The 21,856-nt window shown below is 62.5% G+C and overlaps 4 protein-coding genes across 5 annotated transcripts; 2 read left to right on the forward strand and 2 right to left on the reverse strand.

Annotated features, from left to right (window-relative positions):
- Positions 1-475: 475 nt before the first annotated feature.
- On the reverse strand, positions 476-4,339 carry LOC138728621 (thrombin inhibitor hemalin-like). The gene is made up of 5 exons (XM_069872121.1): positions 4,222-4,339; positions 2,939-3,024; positions 1,368-1,575; positions 839-1,006; positions 476-724 (listed from the first exon to the last, which is right to left on the reverse strand). Exons 1-5 carry the CDS (start codon positions 4,337-4,339, stop codon positions 708-710), a joined length of 597 nt encoding a protein of 198 aa, XP_069728222.1. The 3' UTR covers positions 476-707.
- Positions 4,340-10,926: 6,587 nt separating this feature from the next.
- Positions 10,927-15,886, forward strand: DNTTIP1 (deoxynucleotidyltransferase terminal interacting protein 1). Of its 2 annotated transcripts, XM_069871567.1 has the most exons (13): positions 10,927-11,018; positions 11,202-11,272; positions 11,752-11,848; positions 12,008-12,106; positions 12,500-12,568; positions 12,877-12,933; positions 13,161-13,222; positions 13,687-13,732; positions 14,198-14,256; positions 14,432-14,492; positions 14,846-14,917; positions 15,121-15,176; positions 15,705-15,886. In XM_069871567.1, the coding sequence occupies exons 1-13, from the start codon at positions 10,932-10,934 to the stop codon at positions 15,841-15,843; spliced, it is 975 nt and encodes a 324-aa protein (XP_069727668.1). In that variant the 5' UTR covers positions 10,927-10,931; the 3' UTR covers positions 15,844-15,886. The 2 variants fall into 2 exon arrangements, with proteins under 2 accessions (XP_069727668.1, XP_069727669.1); XM_069871568.1 differs by lacking the exon at positions 14,846-14,917.
- Positions 15,887-16,439: 553 nt separating this feature from the next.
- Positions 16,440-18,365, forward strand: UBE2C (ubiquitin conjugating enzyme E2 C). Its single transcript, XM_069871797.1, has 6 exons — positions 16,440-16,554; positions 16,634-16,661; positions 16,744-16,830; positions 17,748-17,952; positions 18,049-18,108; positions 18,194-18,365. Exons 1-6 carry the CDS (start codon positions 16,454-16,456, stop codon positions 18,250-18,252), a joined length of 540 nt encoding a protein of 179 aa, XP_069727898.1. The 5' UTR covers positions 16,440-16,453; the 3' UTR covers positions 18,253-18,365.
- Positions 18,366-19,431: 1,066 nt separating this feature from the next.
- TNNC2 (troponin C2, fast skeletal type) lies at positions 19,432-21,797 on the reverse strand. The gene is made up of 6 exons (XM_069871667.1): positions 21,640-21,797; positions 20,931-20,982; positions 20,685-20,828; positions 20,490-20,604; positions 20,267-20,403; positions 19,432-19,686 (listed from the first exon to the last, which is right to left on the reverse strand). The coding sequence occupies exons 1-6, from the start codon at positions 21,649-21,651 to the stop codon at positions 19,655-19,657; spliced, it is 492 nt and encodes a 163-aa protein (XP_069727768.1). The 5' UTR covers positions 21,652-21,797; the 3' UTR covers positions 19,432-19,654.
- Positions 21,798-21,856: the final 59 nt, after the last annotated feature.

Consider the following 21,856-nt stretch of genomic DNA (forward strand, 5'->3'; position numbering starts at 1 on the left):
GCTGCCTCCAGCTGCCCCTGCTTCTTGGCAGCACCAAGCTGGTCCCACCAGCCCCTGGAGCAGCCCTGGCATCTGCTCACCAGGGAAGGGATGGTCCACCAGGGCTGGAGCCAGCAGCTCAGCCCACGCTGGAGTCGGTGCCAGCAAAGCGGTGCAGATAACGACCCACAGGGGCAGCTGCAGGGCGGGCACCACCCTTGGCATCCATCGAGGCAGAGGCCGTTCCTCACCGTTAAGTTGTGTTAGCTCACAGACAGGGCATGTCAGCAGCTTGAGGGCAGAGCTGGGCTGGGAGCCCATCCAGAGGCACTGGGAGACACGGGGTGGTGGCCAGGGTATCCACGGGGCTGCTGAAAGCAGCCATTGCCCAGTCTTAGCAAGGGGGTCACTGCCTGCTCCTGCTCTTGAGGGCAAGAAGGACAAGACCTAGACGTGCGCATCCAAGGATCTGTCCTTGTATTGAAGAGTCACAGCCCCAGGGAAGGGTCAGGCTCCTCCAGCTGGGCACCACAGCCTCTCCACAGTGGGTGCACGTTCCTGCCCTCGGTCTGGCAAGGACCCCTGGGTGAGCCACAGTCCCCAGCGTGATGGCCCCCGGCAGCAGCACTCGTTGCCACCAGCCCCATGAGGGACAGGGACGAGGCCACCAGCAGCAACTCCCCCTGGGCAGGGGCTGCGCAGAGGCCACCGTGCTCCCCGGGCTGGCGCTATCGGGCACCTGCAACTGAGAGACAGGGAGTCACAAGCGAGGCCAGGCACTGCTGCCGGCCACGGCATGTGGCAGACAGCTCATGGCATGTGGCTCATGGCTTACGACACGTGGCTCGTGGCTAGTTACCAATGTGGGAGCAGGCATGGAAGCACTCGCCCTTGGTCTCAAAGTTGTTCCTGTTGCCACCGCAGCCACCATAGATGAACTCCTCGCACTGCTGGCTGGAGGCGTTGAAGAAGAAGCGGCGGAAGAGAGCCTTGCAGTTCCCGCAGACGGAGGGCAGATAGCAGAAATCTGTATGGTGCAAGGAGAACAAGCTGAGCTGGGGACAGCACAGAGATGTCACCAGGCTTTGTCCTCGGAGAGCCTGCACAGCTCCAGTCCCCTTTCACCACCAAACCCTTCCTGCTGGCAGTCAGTTTGATGCCCGCTTGCCCCACAGCCCCACGTGCCAGGGGCCTGGGTGCTCCCCACTGCACAGCATGATCCCCACAGGGGCTGCAGGACCCAGCAAGAGCTCGAGGTGCCCCAGGGACCCCCCTTCCTGGTTTGCTGGACTCACCCTTCCCATCTCCCACCCCTGCACTTGCCGTGCTGCCGCTCTATAGACCCGCTGCTGCTCCATAGCCCCACAGCCTTGGCAGCAAGTCCTTACCCAGCACCGGTTCCTGGCATGTGTAGCCGCACTTGCTGGGGCAGCACTTGGTGGCACCGGGGCAGCCAGAGTCGCTGGTGCAGCGGGAGCAGGAGGCGTCCCCGTGGCAGTCACCGCAGTCCTTGTCCAGCAGGTCCTCCACCTCCGGGATATGGTAGCAGTACCCGGGCTTCGCTGCAGGACACAGCACCTGGCATGCTGGGAAGGGCTACAGCGGGGGCTGGGCACCCCCCAGGACCCCTGGACCAAACCCCAGTTGTCTGCAGCCCCATGCCCGCAGAGACCCGGCACCACACGAGGTGGTGGCAGCACCAGCCAGCACCACCTGGAGCATCGCTTTGCCCGCGCTGTCCTCACTCACCTGTCCCTGGCTCCTCTCTTCCTGGCAGGTGCAGGGCCAGACCTAACGGCATGGTGAGGGGCAGCAGGGCTGTGAGGAGGAGAAGGAACCGGCTGGGCGGCAGCTCCATGGTGCCCTAGGCAGCCGGGTCTGGGCCGTGGGCGCGGTGGGCTGGGATTTAAGGTGCGTTGGCGGGGGGGAGGGAGCGGGGCTGGTGCCTGAGCCCGGTTAATTCCTGCCATGCAGGTAAGGAGCCGCACCCAGGCAGGGCTCAGCCTCCCCGGTGGCATCCCGGCCACAGCCCTCAAGCCGGGGGGACTGGTAGGACAGGAGAGCTGCCCGGCACAGCCCTCGCGGAGCCCAGCTGCCAGCAGCACCGTGCCCTGGCGGCGATGGGGGCAATGCCAGCGCCTGCCCGCAGCCCCACGGAGATCATAGAATCATAGAATCAACAGGTTGGAAAAGACCCATTGGATCATCGAGCCCAACCATTCCCCTTCACCAGCTTCGTTGCTCTTCTCTGGACTCGCTCCAGAGCCTCAACATCCTTCTTGCGCTGAGGGGCCCAGAACTGAACACAGGATTCGAGGAGCGGTCTCACCAGTGCTGAGTACAGAGGGAGAATAACCTCCCTGGACCTGCTGGCCACGCCGTTTCTGATCCAAGCCAAGATGCCATTGGCCTTCTTGGCCACCTGGGCCACTGCTGGCTCATGTTCAGTAGCTGCCAACCAACACCCCCAGGTCCTTCTCCTCCAGGCAGCTTTCTAGACAGACTTCTCCTAGTCTGTAGCTGCACAGGGTTGCTGTGCCCCAAGTGCAGGACCCGGCATTTGGCCTTGTTAAACCTCCTGCCATTGGTCTCAGCCCAGCAGTCCAGCCTGTTCAGATCCCTTTGGAGCCTCCCGACCCTCCGGCAGATTCATTGATGAGGTGGTGACGGGCACAGGGAGGTCAGCACTGGAAGGGAGGTCCTGCAGGACGGTGACGCTTCTGTCCATTCCCATCCTGCAGGCACCATGGGTCCTTTGCCGACCACTCCATCACACTCTCTCAATTTGGGGCCATCTTCTTCACCCGCTCCCCTTCCAGGGGACACAGAGCTGTGCCCTGGCCCCCTGGCAGCCCCTTGCTCCTGGCAGTAGGTCGGGGTCCACTGCGGCGCGAGGGGCGTCCCTGGGGATGGGACACAGCTCCCAGCCTGCCTCGCTCCCAGCCAGGATTGGACCCACCGCAGCGCAGGGCTCGCGGCGCTGGGCTGGGTGCAGGCGGGTCGCCGGCATCTCGCCAGCACCCGTGGGTGGGCGTGGGGTGAAACCTGCCAAAAAGAGGGAGAAGCAGATTAGGCTGTTCCCATCCAACAGGAATAATTGTCTTCCTAATTACTGCCATAATTAATCTCCCAGGGAAGAAGTGGAGGGTGAGGAAGGCTCCGTGGGGAGATGCCAGGAAAGTTCCACCAGCCAGGCCTCACTGCAGCGGAAATAGCGACCGGAGCAGGGAGCAGCCAGGAATGTGGCACCTCCCAGGGCGGGCAGCCAAGCAGAGACAGGGACGGCAGGGACAGAGCAGGTCTCCCTGAGCTGTGGGGTGTCCCAGCTGGCCACACACAGAGCACACTGGGCTGTCTGGACCAATGCTCCCAGGGCTGTCACGAGATGGACACTGTCCCCACTGCACACCCAGGGACAGGGACAGCCCCAGCAGGGACACCTCAGCACAGCCCCTCCATCCCGCATGCAGGGACTCACTGATGGGAGAGTGAGGACACACCAATCGCAGAGGGGACATGGATGGGAGAGGGTCCCCATACAGCCAGCTGCTGGCAAGTGTGGTGCCACCCAACCAACCTGGGCTGCAGACGGGAGGACACGTGTGGTTCAGGCAGCACCGCTGGCTGAATACCTCCCTGCACACACACACACGCACACATGTCCACACCCTTGGCTTGGATGGCACGTGCACACGTAGCTGCACGTGCAGGCAGCCCGGCTGAGCATGCCAGCGGCTCCTTCCTCTCCCAGGGACAGGCGCTCCTGGAAGGGAGAGCCGGCAGCCCCAGTGCCTCCATCCTTGCACCACACTGTGCCCGCAGACCCACCTGCAGCCCCACGCAGGGCTGGCACCATGTAACACCGGCACAGCCTGTGGCACTGCTCATGGATGCCCCAGGCAGCGCGGGTGGGGGCAGATTCAGGGCCCCTTGGGAGAGCCAGGGATGAGCGATCGCCGTGGGGCTCCGGGCATGGCAGAGCCGTGGGTGGGAAGTGCAGCCAGACCCTGGCGAGGGCAGTGTTCCTGAGTGATGGTGCTGGTGCAGATCTGCACCCAGAGGCTCTGGAGGTGCCCAGTCCTGCCTGCCTGTGGGAGGGAGCAGGAGGCGAAAGGCAGCCCCAGCTCTGTGTGATGGGACCCAGGCAGTCGTCGTGGCTCCAGGGAGGACGTGGGACCCAGTGCTATGGCCCCGCAGTCCTGGTGCCCGGGCAGAGCCCCTGTGCGGCCCCCGGCTCCTCACCCTCAGCACTGGTGCCCCACAGCCCCCCGCAAGCCCTGGGGAAGGGGCTGGTGGGCACGGCAGAGCTGTGGAGCCAGCGGTAGCACGAGGCTGTGGACCGTGTCCAGTCACAGAACATCCCTCGGGAGCCAGCAATTGTTCCCAGAGGCTGAACAATGCCCGGAGAGCTGCCAGGGCACCACGGGCTGCTCCACACACCCGGCCATGGAGTCACCTCTGTCACCTCAGCAGGGCCAGCCCCACGCCAGGGTCGCTTGCTGCCTCCTGCTCTATATCTGTCCCCACAGCGGGAAGCTGCTCTGGGTCTTGTGGCACAGCATGAAACGGCACAGCATGGCATGGCAAAGCTCCCTTAGGGCTGCAAAGCCCAGTGCTGAGCAGCAGCATCTTCCTGCCTTCCACCTGGGAGGGAGGGCACCGGGGTGTTCATGCTTGGACGGAGCACATCAGGTGCCAGGGCACGGACAGGGTGACTGGGACCAGCCTCCAGCCCCGGGAGGATTTAAACCCCTGCCTGTGCCTGGACTGGCAGCCCCCTCGCTGCCTGCCCCACATCATGCAGCTGCGGTGGCTGCTCCTGCTCCTGGGGCTCTGCTGCCTCTGGGCCCGGCTGGCATCCCCAGGTGAGCGTGGGACACGGACAGCAACGGGGAACGGGGCTGCGGGAGGAAGCACGGCCACACACAAAGGGTGAGTGCAGCCGTGGCTGGGGTGCAGCGAGCGTCCTGCACGGCAATGCCATTTCCCCACATATCCTTGCATGGGGCAGAAATGACCAGCAAAGCTCCCCAGGGCTCCTCTGGGAGGGTTGACCAGGGTCCTGGGTCCCCCTTTCCCCAAGAGCTCTGCTGCGGGGCCAACAATAGCACCCTGGCACACTCTAAGGTGAGGGCTGGGGACAAGGATGCTCCTGTCTCTCCCCAGGATTCACCTAGCACCTACCTGGCCCCAGGCTGAGGATCCCAGGCATGCAGCCGCCCCCACCACCCTGCGCCAGGCAGACAGACAGACAGACAGCCATGGGGGGGCTTCCTCAGCTGCTGGATGAGCTCCCAGCCCCCGTTTCCACCTCCCCCCTCACCCTCAGCTCAATGCTGAGCAAAAGGGGTCTCCGTGCGGCCTCATCCCAGTAAACCCAGTCTGCCATGAACGCTGGGAGGCTCCTGCTGTGTCAGTCTCCTGTGAGTCCCCACCGGGCTCCGTGGGACCCTCTCACCCCGGGGGGAGGATTGGGGTCCCAGGCAAGGCTGAGCCATCGTGGCTGGTGGGTCCCTGGGGTCCCTCCCAAACTCCAGCCACCCCTGCTGGGGCAGGGCTCGTTCCCATTCCCAGAGACCCTCCTGGGAGCCCCACAGCCCCCTGTTGTGCCCCCAGAGAGGACCTGGTTCCCACCGGGCTCATCCCTGGAGGGGGATGTCACGGCACAGCCAGCCCCGACCTCGCCCTGGTGCAGCCACACAGCACGAGCGTGGAAGGGCTGCCCCTCACAGCCAGGCACTGAGCAGAGACAGCTTGTGACACCATGCCAGCGGCCCAGTGTGGGGTTTATTAGGAAAGAGAAAGTCCTGCTCAAAACACTGGTGGTGCCTGGTACTGGCCCTGGCAGAGTGAGGCGGAGGAGGAGGCTGGGGGCAGCTGCCCCTGCACCCACCCACCGCAGGCTCTCCTCGCCCCACACACCCCTCGCACACCCTGTGGCATCGGTCACCAAGCGTAATCGCCATCCCAACCACCGTCATCATCAATGCCATCATCGTCGCCACCATCACCATCATCATCTCCATAGTCATCATCATCACTGTAGTTGTCATCATCATCACCGTCATTGTAGTTATCATCGTCGTCATCACCATCCTCATTACCATCTTCACGCTCATTTTTATCATCATCATCATCGTCATCGTCATCATCATCATTATCATCATCGTCATCAGCCTCCTCAGACTCAGGCTTCTCTCCTGCCTCGGGCTTCCCCTCACTTGCTGGTTTCTCCCCTGTCTCCGGTTTCTCCCCGGACTCCGGCTTCTCCACAGTCTCTGGTTTCACTCCAGTCGCTGGCTTCCCTCCAGTCTCTGGTTTCACTCCAGTTCCTGGCTTCCCTCCAGTCTCTGGCTTTGCTAAAACCTCCTTAGTCTCATTCTTCCCCGTGCACGCTGGCTTTTTCCCTAAACTAGGCTTCTTCCCAGTGTCCGGCTTCCCAGCCAGCGCAGGTCTGTTCCCCGCCACGGTCTCCTTGCTGGACTCTGGCTTCTTCCCCACCGTGGGTGTCGCAGCAGCCCCCAGCTCAGCCCCAGGCGGGTGCTGGTTCTTCCCATCTGGGGTGACCTTGCCAGGCTGTGGACTGGGCACCGTGCTGGGCTCTTTCCCAGGTGAAGGGTTCTTCTCCAGAACACTGTTTCCAGGCTGCCGCAGCAGCGGTGGGCACCAGCCAGGGGCTGCTCTGGGGAGCCCTGGGAGGGAGAAGAAAGCAGCAGTCAGCCATGGGGTACCAGCCGTGCCAGTGCCTTCCGTCTGTGGTGATTTCGTGGGGAGGCATCGTCCTCATACCCACCTCTTTATCTCAAAAATGTTCTATACCTGTCTCCAAGCCTCCCTGCTCCCTCATGAAGCAAGGAGGAAAAGACAGGAACATTAATGATGGGACTTACCACAGACCCATATCCCAACAGAGCACGTGCGAAAGACAGTTCAACCAAAGTTCAAAGCAACGATGACTACTGGCCTGCATTGGGAGACCCCAGGTTGACCACCGCTGCCAGAAGGAGCGCATGCGCAAGGGGAGGAGACCTGCAGACACTCCTCTCTCGGCTTGTGTGGCCTGCTAGGTGGAGATTGGCACATCTCCACAGGCAAAGGCGGGTCGCAGGTGTATTGACTAGCATAAAAGATAGCTCTGAAGCAGCTGAATTCTGAAGATCTTCCCCACCGTGAGATCACCTCGATTGAAGACAGAGGCAGTGGAGCCTTCTGGACTGGGACTCCAGAGATGCCAAACACCTGTGGACCTGTGGTGGTAGCTATAACCCCCTTTCCTTCCCTTTTCTCCCCATCTCTACCCTTGTTCTTTTTCTCGTCCTATCAAAAGCTGCTTTACGGGCACAATTAATAAAGCTCCAGATTGGATTGAAATTTAACTCCCCTGACTTGTGGAATTATTGCTTTTGCCTTTTTGCACTCTGAAATCATAAATTAAACGAACCATCATGCGTCCGCTTATGAGTGGACAAACACCCACGGTGAGCCCCGCACTGCCTGGGCTCCTCCTCATCCTGGTTCCCCCTGTGGCTTCCCCAATCCTCGCAGGCAGAGCCCCCAGCAGCTGCCAGCACCCCTAGAGCACTGGGCTCCCCTCAGGCTGCCCTGGCCCTTGGCATCGCCCCGGGACAGGGAACGGAACCAACACGCTGGCAGCGGCGGCGCCAGCCCCACCAGCAGCCTGGCAAAGGCAGGTGGCACCGGAGGGGTCACACCCAGCCTGGGGACTGAGGGTGCCACAGCTCAGGGCTCAGGGAAGGGCATTTGGAAAGCAATGAAGACATTTCTGTCAACACATTTTCATCAATGCTGGAGCCCCAGCATCTCCTTATAGAGCAGCCTCCAAGTGTGAGATTTAGAACTGAACAGCGCATGCAGGAGAGCTTAGAAAGAAAGGGTCCCGTAAACTGTAACCCCTGCTCTGCAAATCACCTCACAGCTCATGCAAAAGAAATGCAATTGCTGCTGCTTGGCAAGGTGGCTGTTTTACCAAGAAAAGAACATAAAGAAAACCAACTTATCTTTGAGAATTCCCTTTCTCCTCAGGCTGCACCTCCGGGCATTTTTAGCAGGCTCCCAGGGGAGACGCCCCGAATCTGCCCTGGAGCAAAGCGCAGAGCAGCTGCCCTGGCCAGAGGCAGGTGGGCAGCAGGCACCCTGCAGGCTCTGCTGTTGGGTAGTGATGCCCGCACAGGGCTGCAAGCGCTGGGGGTCCCCACTCACCCCTCTGCGGTGCCCCGGAGCCCTGGCCAGGCTGGTGCTTCCAGTGGTCCCTGCTCTGGCCACTGGTCTGGCTAACAATCCTCGAGCCAAGCATCCCTGACCTGCCTGCGGGTCCCAACGCCGCCTCCAGCCTAGATGGAGCTTTGCCAGAGTCAAAGTTTATAGCATTTCAGGAAAGGCTAAATCTCACGAGGGTGGAGGAAGCTCTCCCACACAAGGATTCAGACAGACATTCCATCACACATCACTGACATCAGCACCAATCTGGTGGAAGATGTTCCTGCTCACAGCAGGGGTCAGACTAGGTGACCTCTAAAGGTCCCTTCCCACCCAAACTTTCCATGATTCTATGACAATACAGAAAATAAGCTGAAACCCCGGAGGGCGGGTGTTCCCAGCACGCCTGTACTTGCCTGTGGTGGGTGCTGCCTGCAGCTCTGCCCCCAGGGCCAGGAGCCCCAGCAGGATGATGCCTCTCGCCCTCATGCTGCCAAGCCAGTGGCCCAAGCTGAGCCGGGCTGCAATTTAAAGTTCCTGCTGGGCTCTGGGAATGGGAGGAAGCCGCTCACAGGTGACTTGGAGGAACCTCCCACCGTTTGCTGCAATTCTGTTTTCTAAAGAGCCGCTCCAGCTGTCGTTCTCCACCCACAGCAAGGCAGGAGCGGGAGCCGGAGTCGCTGTATACGGGGTGGGGGGAGGATAGCAAAGAATTGCGGAGGAGGAAAGGGGCAACCCCAGCTGCAGGGGGGAAGATTCCTCCTGCTGCAGCACCACCAGGCTCTTGTCTTCCCATCACCACTCCGTTAAAACCACAAGGGAGTGCAGGGTGGGAATCGCTTTCACACCAAACCCGGCGCAGGTCTTAAGAGCATTTTTTTTTCCTCCTCCATTCAATTATTTTTTCTGGAGTTGCATCCAGCCAAAATTGTAGGAGAACTTCAGACCAGTCTGGCCAGGACTGTATGAGATGCCAAAGTTTAACCCTGCAGCTGTGGGGCCAGAGGAATCAGTTGGCTTGAGCTTGGCATTATTTCTACAATTCCAAGTTTATGCCACTTGACAGGAAAACTGAAAAGCAAAGTCCCTGCTCCCAGAACTCTCCTGCACAGCCATGTCAGAGCAACGGGGGCAGTGTGAGGGACGCAGCTCAGGAGCGGGAAGGCACGTGGTCCTGTGCTGCCAAGCCCCTGTGGGAAGCAGGCTCACTGCAGGACCTGTGCTGCTGTACAGGCTGGGTCCTCTCATGGCCATGACTGAATTCCAGTACAATTCCTGCACCAGCTGCCTGTGGTAGAACCAGCACCTCACACCTCACAGCTCTGCGCCTTAACCTGCCAGCCTGGTGCTTATCACACGTTGCTGTCGCTGTTAATCATGGGTGAACAGGACCGCCCGCAGAGCAACCGGGTGCTGCCCCGCCGGTGTTGGCAGCACCGACTCCCTTCCACGCACCTGGAAAACCATCTGGAACAACCTGCAGGGCTCTCTCCAGCCCCAGGACTTTGGACAACGTCCAATTTTTGTGGCTCACAATTTGGAGCAACCAAAACAAGCATGTAAAAGCCCAGTGGTGGTGATAACAAAATTACAGCAATGCCAGCAGTGACAGGACCAGCCCCACATCCGCAGGTTGGGTTTGTGTAACTGCCTGACCTCATCCTGGGTGGATGCAGCCCTGGCCAAAGCAGCAGGAAGGGGACAAGGACTGGAGCCACTTCAAGCGTGTGAGCCCATAACTGCCCAGCCTCAGCACCATCTGCTTTGGCAAATCCTGTCTGTTTTACCTTACTCACTGGAAGTAGCAAGGAAAAACATTGCCAACAAAACAGGGAACGTCGTTAACGTTAAACTGTTACCCAGCAGACCGACAGCAAAGCTCCCTGTGGACCGAGGCACAGGGTGAGGCCTCAAAAATGTGGGACAAGTCATCATGAGTGCCCTGCACTGGCTACACGGGGTAGGGGAACACTGCTATCAAAAACAGACTGCAGAGAGATTAGAGACACGCAGGAGAAAGTTGATGGAGCAGCAGAGAGTTTATTATTCTGTAACACAGCAAGGAACACACCAGTCATGGGAGGACAAATCCCATTTTTGCAGCTGCAACGAGGGGAAGGATCAGCACTCACCAGTTTCCCCTGAGACCAGCCCTACTGCTGGCTGGAAAGGGCTGGAGCAGCACAGCTTTTTGGGGCTGTCGGACTTACACTCTTAGGCGCTGAACTTCCATCGCTGCATCCAGGCAGGAAGCTGCCCCTCTTCCGACCCAAGGCAGTCGCTCTCACTCCACCTGGCACCCGCCTGTGCCCGGTGGGGCCTACGGAAATCGGGGAGCGGGGTGGAGGATCCGGAGTGCAAAACCAGGCCAGGAGGCGGAGGTGGAAGTGAGGGGAGAGCGGACGAGGGGGGGTGTCACAGTCACCGCGCTACGGGGCCCCTCGGGCTGCTCCACTCCGCGCCGCCGCGGGGGCCCGGGGAGGAAGGCAGCTCGGGGTGGGGGCGGCCGGCACGGGGAGGCGGCACAGAGGACTCCGGGAGGGAGGGAGGCAGGGGATCCGGGGCCCGGCGGAGGCCTCACCGCCGCCACCGCCGTCGCTGCCCTGTGACGCAACTCCCGGCGCGCGTGGGAGGGGTGATATCGCGCCGTGATGACGTCACTCTCGGCGCGCTGGGGAGGGCGCTGTCGCGGCGCGATGACGTAAGGGCTCGGGCCTTCCGGCGCTGCCGCCGCCATGGGCGCTGCTCGTGATGCGGAGCAGCAGCCGGGGCCGCCGGGGCAGGAGGGGCCGGGGGGCGCCGGGGAGCGGCCGGGCGGCGCGGTGAGGGGCGGGGGACGGCGCTGGGGTGGAGCAGCGAGGGGGGCGGGGCCAGGGGCCAGGGGCAGCGAAGCGGGCAGGGGCCGGGGGGCAGCAGAGGGAGCTGGAGTGCATCGAGAGAGCTGGAGTGCATCGAGAGAGCTGGGGTGCGTCAAGAGGGGTGGGGCTGACGGCTGTGTCCCGCAGAGCCCCTGGAACATCATGATCAAGCACCGACAGGTGCAGCGGCGCGGCCGGCGCTCCCAGATGACCACCAGGTACGGGCGGGTCAGGGCGAGTTGGGGTGAGACTGGAGTGGTGTAAGGCCTCAAGCTCCGCCAGGGGAGGTTTAGGCTGGACATTATTTAAAAAATTTTCACGGAAAGGGTCATTGGGCACTGGCAGAGGCTGCCCAGGGAGGGGGCTGAGTCACCTTCCCTGGAGGGGTTTAAGGGACGGGTGGACGAGGCGCTGAGGGGCATGGTTTAGTGTTTGATAGGAATGGTTGGACTCGATGAAACGGTGGGTCTTTTCCAACCTGATGATTCTATGATCCTATAAGGCCATCCCAGGCCAGGGGCAAGCTGTGGTGGGAAGGGAGCAGGTGGGGGTGAGTGGGGGGCGAGTCCAGGCTGGGCAGGCACCAGAAGGGGATGGCTGAACAGAGGAACCAGGCACCAGATCAAGAGGAGGGTCCAGGTTAGTCCAGGCTGGGGCAGAGGGTCCCCCACCCCGCATCTGACTCCTTTTCCTTCAGCTTCACAGACCCGGCTGTGTCTATGGATCTGCTGCGCGCTGTCCTGCAGCCCAGCATCAATGAGGAAATCCGGGCCATCTTCAACAAGTACCTAAAGGTGAAAGCAGTGGGGAGAATCCCCAACAAGCCCCCTATCACAGACTGCACTGCCAGGGCTCCGCTGCTGGAAGCCATGCAAGACTGCTGGCGCATGGGTTTCTGCGTGGTGCTGCCCAGCTGCTCCAGCTCTGACCTTCTCCTGCCACACACTTTGCAGTTTTTCCAGAAAGCAGCAGTCAACGTGCGTGATAACGTTGGGGATGAGGTGGACCCAGAACAGCTCATCCAGGAGACATGTCGGAGCTGCCTGGAGCAGGTGGGTGTTAGCGAGGGGCTCTGGCGCTTGGCTGAGCAGAGCCCTGGCAGGGACACATCTCTCTTTGTGGCATTAGCCGGGGTGGCATCCATGGCACTTCTGTATTTCTGTGCTTGCCTTTGATCTCAGGGGAAGAGGAGAGCAGCCGAGGCCAGGCAGCTGTGCTGCTGCTTTCCACAGCTGCTCTGTGAGGATGTGTCACGTGGCTGGAGCTGCCACAGAGAGCAGCCCCTGGCACCCATTGGAGACTTCTGGGGAGGGATGTTTTCATTACACTTCTGGTTGTGTTGCAGTCTGTGGAAGCCCTGCGTGGCTGCCCTTCAACAGCCAAGCTGCTTCAGGGCTTTTTAGCAGACACACAGACTCAGGTAACCCTTTACTCTCGTCCTGCAGGCCAAGCTGCTCTTCTCTGACGGCAAAAAGGTCGTTCCCAGGCTGCCCCACGAGCAGGGGGTACCAAAGGTAAAGTTGATATTGTTTCCTGAGGATTGGACAAGCTGTAAGAGCTGGAAGAAGGAGGAGAAGGATTAGAATTGCTTTGTTCTCTGTCTCTTCCTCTCCTTTGGTGCCCTTGTGAGGAGGCAGCGCTGGGAGGGAGGCTACAAACAGGGCAGGGAGCAGGCGCAGCTGCTGTTTGTTGGGGTTCGGAGCTGCTCGCGACGATGGGGGAATCAACGTTTCCCTGCAAAGCAGAGAGCAGCCGGTGGGACACGGGTCTCTGCCTGGGCGGGAGCAGGGTCCTGCTCACCCCACTGCCTTTTCTCTTCCAGCGTGCCCGACAGATGGATGAGGACCTGAATCGGCGACGGAGCCCTGTTCCCAAAAAGGTAGGAGGGTTTCTGCACAAGGGATTTTATGTTTTGGGAAAACTGTTGTTCGTTCCTGGTCACTCCCCCAGGCTGGATGCCTGCAGGCAGCGCTTACAGTGCCTCGAGAAGCTCACTCTCATGCTGGCAAACCTGCTCCTGACAGGAGTGGCTTCCCTGGGAGGCAGTGGGTGACGCGAGGGCACTCAGCTGGCACAGCGGAGTCACTGAGGGTTTCCTCCTTACAGAGAAAGGGGCGACCTCCAGGACAGAGCCTGGCAAATGACCGCGGGGTCTCGGGCATGGCTGCGTGAGTATGAGTCCCTGCTCTGGGATGATGAGGGGGAAATGTGGCTGCCCAAACAGGGGAGGAGGGAATACCCATGTCTTCTTCCTCTCCCGCAGCAAGGAGAGGCACAGGGGAGGGCCAGAGGCAGGCGTGAGGGCCAGAGGCAAGCAGGAAGGTTTTCGGTTCAAGCATTCTCCCAGGGGCAATGGCCCTCCAGGATGCAGTTTTAAACAGGCCCAAAGGGGTGAAAAGGTCTGGGTGGGTCATTCGGAGCAGGCAGCGTGGAACACAGGTGGGATCCTGGCAGCCAGGGAGAGGAGAGCATGCACTGCAGACGAGAGTCCAGAGCCAGGCACCACAGGGGAGTGGAGGCTATGATTGAGGGCAGATCTGAGGGCTGGGGCTCGGTCCCTGCTGCTGGTGCTGCTCTGGTGACTGCACTGATCCCGCAGCATCTCGTTCTTACCTTGTTTTCTTTCCTTCAGGTGGAAGCTCAAAGTCTCTGAGCCTGTGAGAAGGGATGGACCAAAGGTATTGGCTGGCCGATGCTGCCGGGCTCACCCTCTCCTCCCCTTTGCTTCCTCCAGTAGAGCCCTGCTGCTGCGGGAGTGCAGCGCTGAGCCCTGCTCAGCCCTGGCAGGCCCCTGCAGCACTGGAGAGAAGAAGGAGAGGAGCGAAGTGCCCGGAGGCCTTTGCTTGTCTCCCCAGGCACCGCAGCTGTGGCTCCGTGGTGCGGTGCCACTGGTGGGAAACCTGGGGAGAGCAGTGGTAGCCAGCAGGATCCCACAAGCGTTTCCCAGGAGGGAAACTGCTTAGATCCGCCCAGAGGGAACGCAGTGTCCCTCCTCTGCGGAAGCCCAGAGGTCTGTGGCCAGCTCCCAACTCTTGCTGGCCGGGAGTATTTCCAGGGTTCCGTGTCTGAGAGCTGAGGCTCGTGGAGCATGGTCCAGCACCGGCTTCCGTTCTAATGCTGCCCCTTTTCCAATTGCTCTGTAGTGGGATCCATCCCGACTGACTGAAACCACAACCTTTGTGCTGGGATCTCGAGCAAACAAGTAAGGAGCGGCCCTGTTGGAGGGTGGTGTCTCCAGGCAGGAGACCGCAGGACTCCTCCATCACTTCGCTTCTCTGCCTCCGAAGCAGCAGGAAGGGCCTGGGGAGGAGAGGGGTCCCCACCCCACCACTGTCACCCCTCACACAGCGTAACACCTTGTCCTCTTCCTCTTTCAGGGCTCTCGGGATGGGAGGAACAAGAGGGCGACTCTACATCAAGCATCCCCACCTCTTTAAGGTCAGATTCCGCAGCCAGGACGCTTCCTTCTCGCGATTTGCTCAGAAATGGTTTCTGAGGGGAACTGGTAGTGCGTGCTTCGGCTCGCTGCCTCTTTTCCTCCCCCAACAGCCCTGGTTCTCATCTTTGAGCATGTACACCCCGGCTAGCGCCCCGGGATGTACGTTATCAGCTTAGCGCAGCCTCCAGGCAATTTGGTTTCCCTGGAGCTTGAGGTGGGAGAGGCAGGAGGGAGAGCTGGGCCCTCTGCCCCGGCGGGCAGCATGTGAGGGGCACAGCGTTCCGGCCACAGGGTGCTGCGAGTGGAAGGTCCGTCACCCACACTCAGCTAGCTCCTTGCTGCTTTGTTGCAGTACGCAGCCGACCCGCAGGATAAGCACTGGCTGGCAGAGCAGCAACACATGAGGGCCACGGGGGGCAAGATGGTGAGTACAGCGGGGCTGGGGCCGCGCAGGCACCCACCGCAGTTTCCCACGGGCTGCGGCACAGCGGCTTCGCCGGCAGGCTAGGCAGGGCGTGCAGAGGCAGAGGGGCTGCGGGCACCGCGGGGATCCACGCGCTGCCCTCGGGACTGGGGCGCAGCCAGCTCGGCGCAGGGCAGCGCTGAGGGTCCCCCCTTGTGCCGCAGGCGTACCTCCTCCTCGAAGAGGACATCCGTGACCTGGCTGCCAGCGATGATTACAGGTGAGGGGCGATTACAGGTGAGGGGCAAGCTGCTGTGCACAGGGCTCGGTGCTGGCGACTCAGAGGGGCTGGTGCCAGGGGTTTGGGAACACGGTGCTGGGGTCTGTGGTGGGTTTGGGGGCTCAGTGGTGGTTGAAGCTTGGTGATAAGGTTGAGTTGGGTGCTGAGGGTCTCAAGGATTTGGTGCTGGTTGGGGTTCAGTGCTGGGTGCCAGGGTTTGGGGGCTCAGTGGTGGTTGAAGCTCGGTGGTGAGGTTGTGTGCTGGGGGTCTCAGGGCTTTGGTGCTGTTTGGGGCTCAGTGCTGGGGTCTGTGGTGGGGTTGGACTTGATGAATCCGATGGGTCTCTTCCAACCTGGTGATTCTATGATTCTATGATTCAGTGGTGATTGAAGCTCGGTCGTGAGGTTGAGTTGTGTGCAGGGGGTCTTGGGGCTTTGGTGCTGGTTGGGGCTCGGTGCCCGGGTCTGGGGCGAGTGCTGGTTTTGGGAGGTGCCGGGTTCCCCCCTATCTCACCGCCCCCTCCCCAGGGACTCGGTCGACCTGCGGCTGGAGGAGCTGAAGCCCTTCGTCCCGCCGCCCTGGATGACAGAGAAGATGCAGAAGCACATGGAGACCCTTCGCCGCGGGGGGGAGGTGCAGCCCCCCGAAGGCCCCCCCGACCCCTGAGAGAGACCCCTCCCGGCCCCCAATAAAGCTGCTTCGCACCCGCCTGGCTGCGTCCTGGGGGGAAGGGGCTCCGGGGCTGGGGAGGCTGAGGGGGGGGGGCGGCCGTTACCGCGGGGCCCCGCCCGGTTCGCGGCTATTGGGCGGCTCGAAAGGAGCCGCGAGCTGGTTGGCGGAGGCGACATTCAAACGGGGCGCGGGAGGGGCGGCACCGGGCACCGCATCGCCGCACCGGGAGAGGCTCGGCACCGGCTCCAGGCACCGCATCGCATCGCCGCACCGGGAGAGGCTCGGCACCGGCTCCAGGCACCGCATCGCATCGCCGCACCGGGAGAGGCTCGGCACCGGCTCCAGGCACCGCACCGCATCGCATCGCCGCACCGGGAGCAGCTGGGCACCGGGAACCGCATCTCCGCACCAGGGGCAGCTCGGTACCGGCTCCGGGCACCGCAGCGAGGCGCTCAGCCGCCGGTACCGAGGAGGAGGCTGCCGCACCGGAGAGGGCAGCTCGGCACCGGTCACCGTAGCGCAGCCCGGCGCGGGGCCAGCGCAGCCGCTGCCCGCGGGAGGGTCCCGGTGCGGGTCCCGGTGCGGCGGCGGCCCCGGAGCCCCCATGGCCTCGCAGAACGCGGACCCCGCGGCCCTGCCCAGCCCGGCCGCCCGCAAAGGAGCAGAGCCGGGGGCCACGGCGGCCCGGGGCGCTGTCGGGAGGAGGTGAGGAGACTGGGGGGGCAGCTGGGGGCTCCGGGAGGTGCCCCTCGGTCCCAGCCGGTAACGCGAGCTTCCCCCGCAGGCTGCAGCAGGAGCTGATGGCGCTGATGGTGAGCGGGGCGGGGGGGTCCCGGTATGGACGGGGGGGGGAGGGGGTGTGTCCCGGGCCCCCCTGACGCGCCGTCCCCGCAGATGTCCGGTGACAAAGGCATCTCCGCCTTCCCCGAGTCCGACAACCTCTTCAAGTGGATCGGGACCATCGACGGCGCCGCGGGCACGGTGAGACCCCGGTTCCCCCCCGCACCCCGGGGCTGCGATCCCGTTCCCCGCCCCCGGCATTCCGTCCCCTGCGCCCCAGCCCCCGGGGATGGAATTCTCCCGCATCCCAGCTCCCCCCGGGAATCGGGGTTCTCACTTTCCTGCATCCCAGCTCCCTCCAGGAATCAGTGTTCACCCCACATCCCAGCTTCCTCCCTTCCCGGGCTGGGGTTCTCACTCCCCTTCATCCCTGCTCCCCTTGGGAATCGGGGTTCACCCCACATCCCAGCTTCCCCCTGCTCTGGGCTGGGGTTCTCGCCCCCCTGCATCCCTGCTCCCCCTGGGAATCTGGGTTCACCCCACATCCCAGCTTCCTCCCGCCGGGCTGGGGTTCTTGACTCCCTGCATCCCAACTCTCCCCAGGAATCAGTGTTCATCCCCCATCCCAGTTTACCTCCACCAGGCTGGGGTTCTTGCCTCCCTGCATCCCAACTACCCCCCCCGGCAATCGGTGTTCATCCCACTTCCCAGCTCCCCTTCCCAGGCTGGGGTTCTCGCTCTCCTCTGCATCCTAGCTCCCTCCTCCAGGCTGGGGTTCTCACTCCCCTTCATCCCTGCTCCCCCCAGGAATCGGGGTTCACTCCACATCCCAGCTCCCCACTCCGAGCTGGGGTTCTCACCCCTCTGCATCCCTGCTCCCCCTGGGAATCAGGGTTCACCCCACATCCCAGCTCCCACCCCTGGGCTGGGGCTCTTGCCCCCCAGCATCCCTGCTCCCCCCACCCTGCGGCTGATGCCCCCTACCCCCCGACTTCCCCCCAGGGCTGGGGTCCCCTCAGCTCCCCCTGGGGCTGGGGTTGTCCCTGCACCCCAGTTCCCCTGGGGCTGTCCACCCACCGCCCCCGGGCGGTGCCCCCTGCCCTGACACCTGCCCCCAGGCCTACGAGGGGCTGCGGTACCGGCTGTCGCTGGAGTTCCCCAGCGGGTACCCCTACGCTGCGCCCACCGTGCGGTTCCTGACACCCTGCTACCACCCCAACGTCGACACCCAGGGCAACATCTGCCTCGACATCCTCAAAGACAAGTGGTCGGCTCTCTACGACGTCCGCACCATCCTGCTCTCCATCCAGAGCCTGCTGGCAGGTGGGTCGCACAGCTATGGGGCTGTGTGGGGCTGCCCCACATAGCGCTAGGGCTCTGGGGTCTAGGCTCCCCGCTGACCCAGCCCCTGTCCCCCAGAGCCCAACATCGAGAGCCCCCTGAACGTGGACGCCGCTGAGCACTGGAAGAACCAAGCTGGTGAGTGCTGGGGTGGGGGCATCCCTGTCCCCAACCCCACAGCTGCCCAAAGACCCTCAGCCCTGCAATCCTCCTCTCTCCTCAGCCTACAAAAAGTACGTGCGGGAGATGTACACCAAGCAGACCAAGAGCCAGGAAACCTGACCGCGCCGCCACGTCTGTGCCCGCTCCCTGTCCCGCCGCTCTCCCGGCTCTCTGTATCATAGCCTGCTTTTAAATTAATGTTGCTGTCCAAGCCACGGTTAATGTATAAATAAATGCATGTCTATAACTCTTCCTGGGTGGGCCTTTTTCTACAGCCTGAGCACCCCGAGGCACCTTCTCCTGGTCCCAGGATCCCTGGGCAAGCGTGGCAGGGAGGGAGGGACACGGACCCCGTGGGGTGACAGGGGCTTTCCCTGCTGCTTCTCTCCTCTCTCTCTGCTTTGTTTTCTCCTTACTTGCTCTCCTTATTCATAGAATCATGGAATCATTAAGATTGAAGAAGACCTCTCAGCTCATCCAGTCCAAGTGCCAGCCTAACCCTACGGGGCCCACTAAACTCCGTCCCAAGTGGCACATCCATACAGCTTGTCAACCCCTCCAGGGGTGGGGATCCCACCACTGCCCTGGGCAGCCTCTGCCAGGGCTTGTCAACCCTTTCCATGAGGTTTCCTAATATCCAATCTAATCCAATATCTGATCCACCCCATGGCTTATCTCTTGGGAGCTCCGAGCCACATCCCTGCATCCCACCAGCTGCACAGTGCCATCCCCCCTGTCCCCACATGTGCTGGGCACTCCTTGGCCCCCAGCCTGGGCAGTGTCCCCCCGTTGTCCCCCCTGGCTGGCGGGGCTGTGTGGTGCTGCCACCAGTGCCCGGGTAGCAGTGGGTCCCAGGGAGGCAGAGATGCCAGCAGGCTGGCACGGCAGCTCCAGCATCACCTTGACCCTGCGGGGAGGGGACCATTGCCCACCACCCCCCCTTATAGCCAGGTCCCCTGAGCCCTCCAGGTAGGACACGGTGGAGGAGGGGAGGTGCTGGGACAGGCAGTGGTGACTCCAGCCCTGCCCTGGAGCAGGCAGCAGCAGCTCCCCAGCTCCCAGAGCATCACTGCCCACTGGGACCCCCTCGCCCACTGGTGTCTGAACCAGCTGCTCCACATGGAAACTGAACTCAGTGCTGGCAACCACCCAGTGCTTGGTGGGCACCGCAGACCCTCGCTGGCCCCATGGGGCGAGCTCGGCCAGCCCTGGGTGCAGGGACACGTCTCCATCTCCATCCCTGGAAAGCGGCACAGGGGACATGGTACCACCACTCCCTCCCCACGTACCCCCGGCAGCTCCAGCCTTTCCCGCTTTAATGAGGCTCAGACTGAAACCGCACGCGACAGATGAAGGGAAAAGCTTGGCCGCCGGCGGTGGGCGAGACCGGGGCCCTGGTGTGGGGCAGGGTCCCAGCTAGAGCGGGCAGCCGGGGGCCGGGCGCTGCGGAGCTGCTGCTGCTGCCTGGGCAGCGGTGGAGACGGGCTGGGCGCAGCAGCCGACCCCAGGAATGTCTGGTCCCTTACTGCACACCTTCCATCATCTTCAGGAACTCTGCAAGAGAGTATAGAATCATAGAATAACGAGGTTGGAAGAGACCCACTGGATCATCAAGTCCAACCATTCCTATCAAACACTAAACCATGTCCCTCAGCACCTCGTCCACCCGTCCCTTAAACACCTCCAGGGAAGGTGACTCAAGCCCCTCCCTGGGCAGCCTCTGACAGTGCCCAATGACCCTTTCCATGAAGAATTTTTCCTAAACCTCCCCTGGCAGAGCTTGAGGCCATTCCCTCTCGTCCTGTCCCCTGTCACCTGGGAGAAGAGCCCAGCTCCCTCCTCTCCACAACCTCCTTTCAGGGAGTTGCAGAGAGCAATGAGGTCTCCCCTCAGCCTCCTCTTCTCCAGGCTAAACACCCCAGCTCTCTCAGCCGTTCCTCATAAGGCCTGTTCTCCAGCCCCCTCACCAGCTTCGTTGCTCTTCTCTGGACTCACTCCAGAGCCTCAACACCCTTCTTGTGCTGAGGGGCCCAGAACTGAACACAGGATTCGAGGACTTCCCACCCAGCAGGCACCCTTAGTGCCCAGCCCTGCCTGGGGCAGCTGCAGGGTGAGGGCCGGGGCCATCGCTCACCATCAAAGTCAATGCGGCCGTCGTTGTTCTTGTCCGAATCCTTCATCAGATCCTCTATGTCCTCCTCAGTGACGTGCTCCCCGGTGGCCCTCAGGATCTCGCCCAGCTCCTCAATGTCGATGAATCCATCCGCGTTCCTGCAGGAGAGCGAGGGTAGGGCAGGGGCAGGATGCGGCCCCGCTCACGCCCGCGGGCAGGGCAGGCTGGCATCGCTCCCACTCACCGGTCGAAGATGCGGAAGCAGTTGGCCAGCTCCTCCTCGGACTTGCCCTTGGCATCCTCTTTCATCTGGCGCACCATCATCACCAGGAACTCCTCGAAGTCGATGGTGCCGCTGCCTGCGGGGAGGAAGCCGGGCGTGGGTCAAGCCGCCCACCCGGCACCTGCCGCCCACCGCCCGCCAGCGAGGGCCGCTCACCATCCTCATCCACCTCCTCTATGATGGCATCCAGCTCCTCCTTGGTGGGGTTCTGGCCCAGCATCCTCATCACCGTGCCCAGCTCCTTGGTGCTGATGTCCCCGCCACCATCCGCATCAAACATGTCGAAGGCGGCCTTGAACTCTGTGGGGAAGGGGGGTCAGAGCTGGGCAGCGCCCGGGACAGGGACGGGGCAGCAGGACAGAGCCTGGCTCCAGCCCCTCTCCCCACCATGCCTGCGCTCACCCGCAATCATCTCCTCGCTGAGGAAGGCACGGGCTTCCGCCTGCTGGTCCGTCTGCAAGGCAAGGGAGTGGGGTCAGGGCGGACGGGGCCATGCCGTGCTGAGCCACAGCCCCTGGCGAGGCCCGCGGCACCGGTGCCACCCGTGAGGGCGAGGGGCTGTGAGCCACCTGCCCCGGGCACCTCGCCAGCTGGGGAGACTCCCTGGGGCAGTGGAAACGGTCCCCGTGCACAGCCTTGGCATTCCAGGCACACGGCGCTATTTTTGGGATCTCCTCGGCTGCCCTTACAGGGATCAGCAGGGCCGCGGGCACCTGTTGGCCCTGATCGAGTTTCTCCTGGAGGCGAGAGCCAGCCATGAGCGGCGGTGATGCTGTGTCGCATGACCTGGTGCTTGTCTTTCAGCCACCCCTGCCACCACCGCCCTGGCAGCTCCGAGCTCCAGCCGCAGCCCCACCAGGATCCCTGGGCACCTGAGACCCTCGGGCAGCCGCACAGTCCCTGCTCAGGGCAGGTCCCATGGGGACCCCGCACCGCCCTGACACCTCCGCGCCACGGTCAGCCCAGCACCAGCAACCATCTCCTCACCGCCATCCACCCGGGCTACCCGAATCCCCAGGTGCGTGCGGTGCCCGGCACCTCCTGCCCTACTGGGTCTCACCCTGGCACACGGCACACAACACACGACATGTGGTGGCATTGGGGTTCTTACCATCGAAGGCATGGCTGCTGCTTCCCTCCCCGAAGGAGTCACCACCTCCTGCAGCAGAAGCTCCCAGAAGCTCCTCGGTGCCCCTGGCACCCCAATTTGTAGCGTCCACGCCTCACGACGCGCCCCCGGCCGCTGGCCCCCTGGCCCCGGCAGCCTATCAGCTCCCCAGTGGCGATCTGGCCCCGCTCACTGGACACCAGTGCATTTTACCTAATTT

This window comes from Phaenicophaeus curvirostris, chromosome 18 (assembly GCF_032191515.1).
Source record: "Phaenicophaeus curvirostris isolate KB17595 chromosome 18, BPBGC_Pcur_1.0, whole genome shotgun sequence".
Classification (NCBI taxonomy): domain Eukaryota; kingdom Metazoa; phylum Chordata; class Aves; order Cuculiformes; family Cuculidae; genus Phaenicophaeus; species Phaenicophaeus curvirostris.

What these genes read in the sequence shown, in the direction of transcription:
- LOC138728621 (XM_069872121.1), bottom strand. Translation starts at nt 4,339, where the DNA reads ATGTTCTGTGACTGGACACGGTCCACAGCCTCGTGCTACCGCTGGCTC. An exon ending in GCCGCGAGCCCTGCGCTGCG is followed by an intron (nt 1,576 to 2,938) that starts GTGGGTCCAATC and finishes CCCCCGCTGTAG; the next exon opens with CCCTTCCCAGCATGCCAGGT. An exon ending in ATGCCAGGAACCGGTGCTGG is followed by an intron (nt 1,007 to 1,367) that starts GTAAGGACTTGC and finishes TGCACCATACAG; the next exon opens with ATTTCTGCTATCTGCCCTCC.
- DNTTIP1 (XM_069871567.1), top strand. Translation starts at nt 10,932, where the DNA reads ATGGGCGCTGCTCGTGATGCGGAGCAGCAGCCGGGGCCGCCGGGGCAG. An exon ending in GTCGGAGCTGCCTGGAGCAG is followed by an intron (nt 12,107 to 12,499) that starts GTGGGTGTTAGC and finishes CTCGTCCTGCAG; the next exon opens with GCCAAGCTGCTCTTCTCTGA. An exon ending in GGAGCCCTGTTCCCAAAAAG is followed by an intron (nt 12,934 to 13,160) that starts GTAGGAGGGTTT and finishes TCCTCCTTACAG; the next exon opens with AGAAAGGGGCGACCTCCAGG.
- UBE2C (XM_069871797.1), top strand. Translation starts at nt 16,454, where the DNA reads ATGGCCTCGCAGAACGCGGACCCCGCGGCCCTGCCCAGCCCGGCCGCC. An exon ending in CGGGGCGCTGTCGGGAGGAG is followed by an intron (nt 16,555 to 16,633) that starts GTGAGGAGACTG and finishes CTTCCCCCGCAG; the next exon opens with GCTGCAGCAGGAGCTGATGG. An exon ending in TCGACGGCGCCGCGGGCACG is followed by an intron (nt 16,831 to 17,747) that starts GTGAGACCCCGG and finishes ACCTGCCCCCAG; the next exon opens with GCCTACGAGGGGCTGCGGTA.
- TNNC2 (XM_069871667.1), bottom strand. An exon ending in TGCTTCCGCATCTTCGACCG is followed by an intron (nt 20,404 to 20,489) that starts GTGAGTGGGAGC and finishes GCTCTCCTGCAG; the next exon opens with GAACGCGGATGGATTCATCG. An exon ending in CGGCCGCATTGACTTTGATG is followed by an intron (nt 19,687 to 20,266) that starts GTGAGCGATGGC and finishes ACTCTCTTGCAG; the next exon opens with AGTTCCTGAAGATGATGGAA.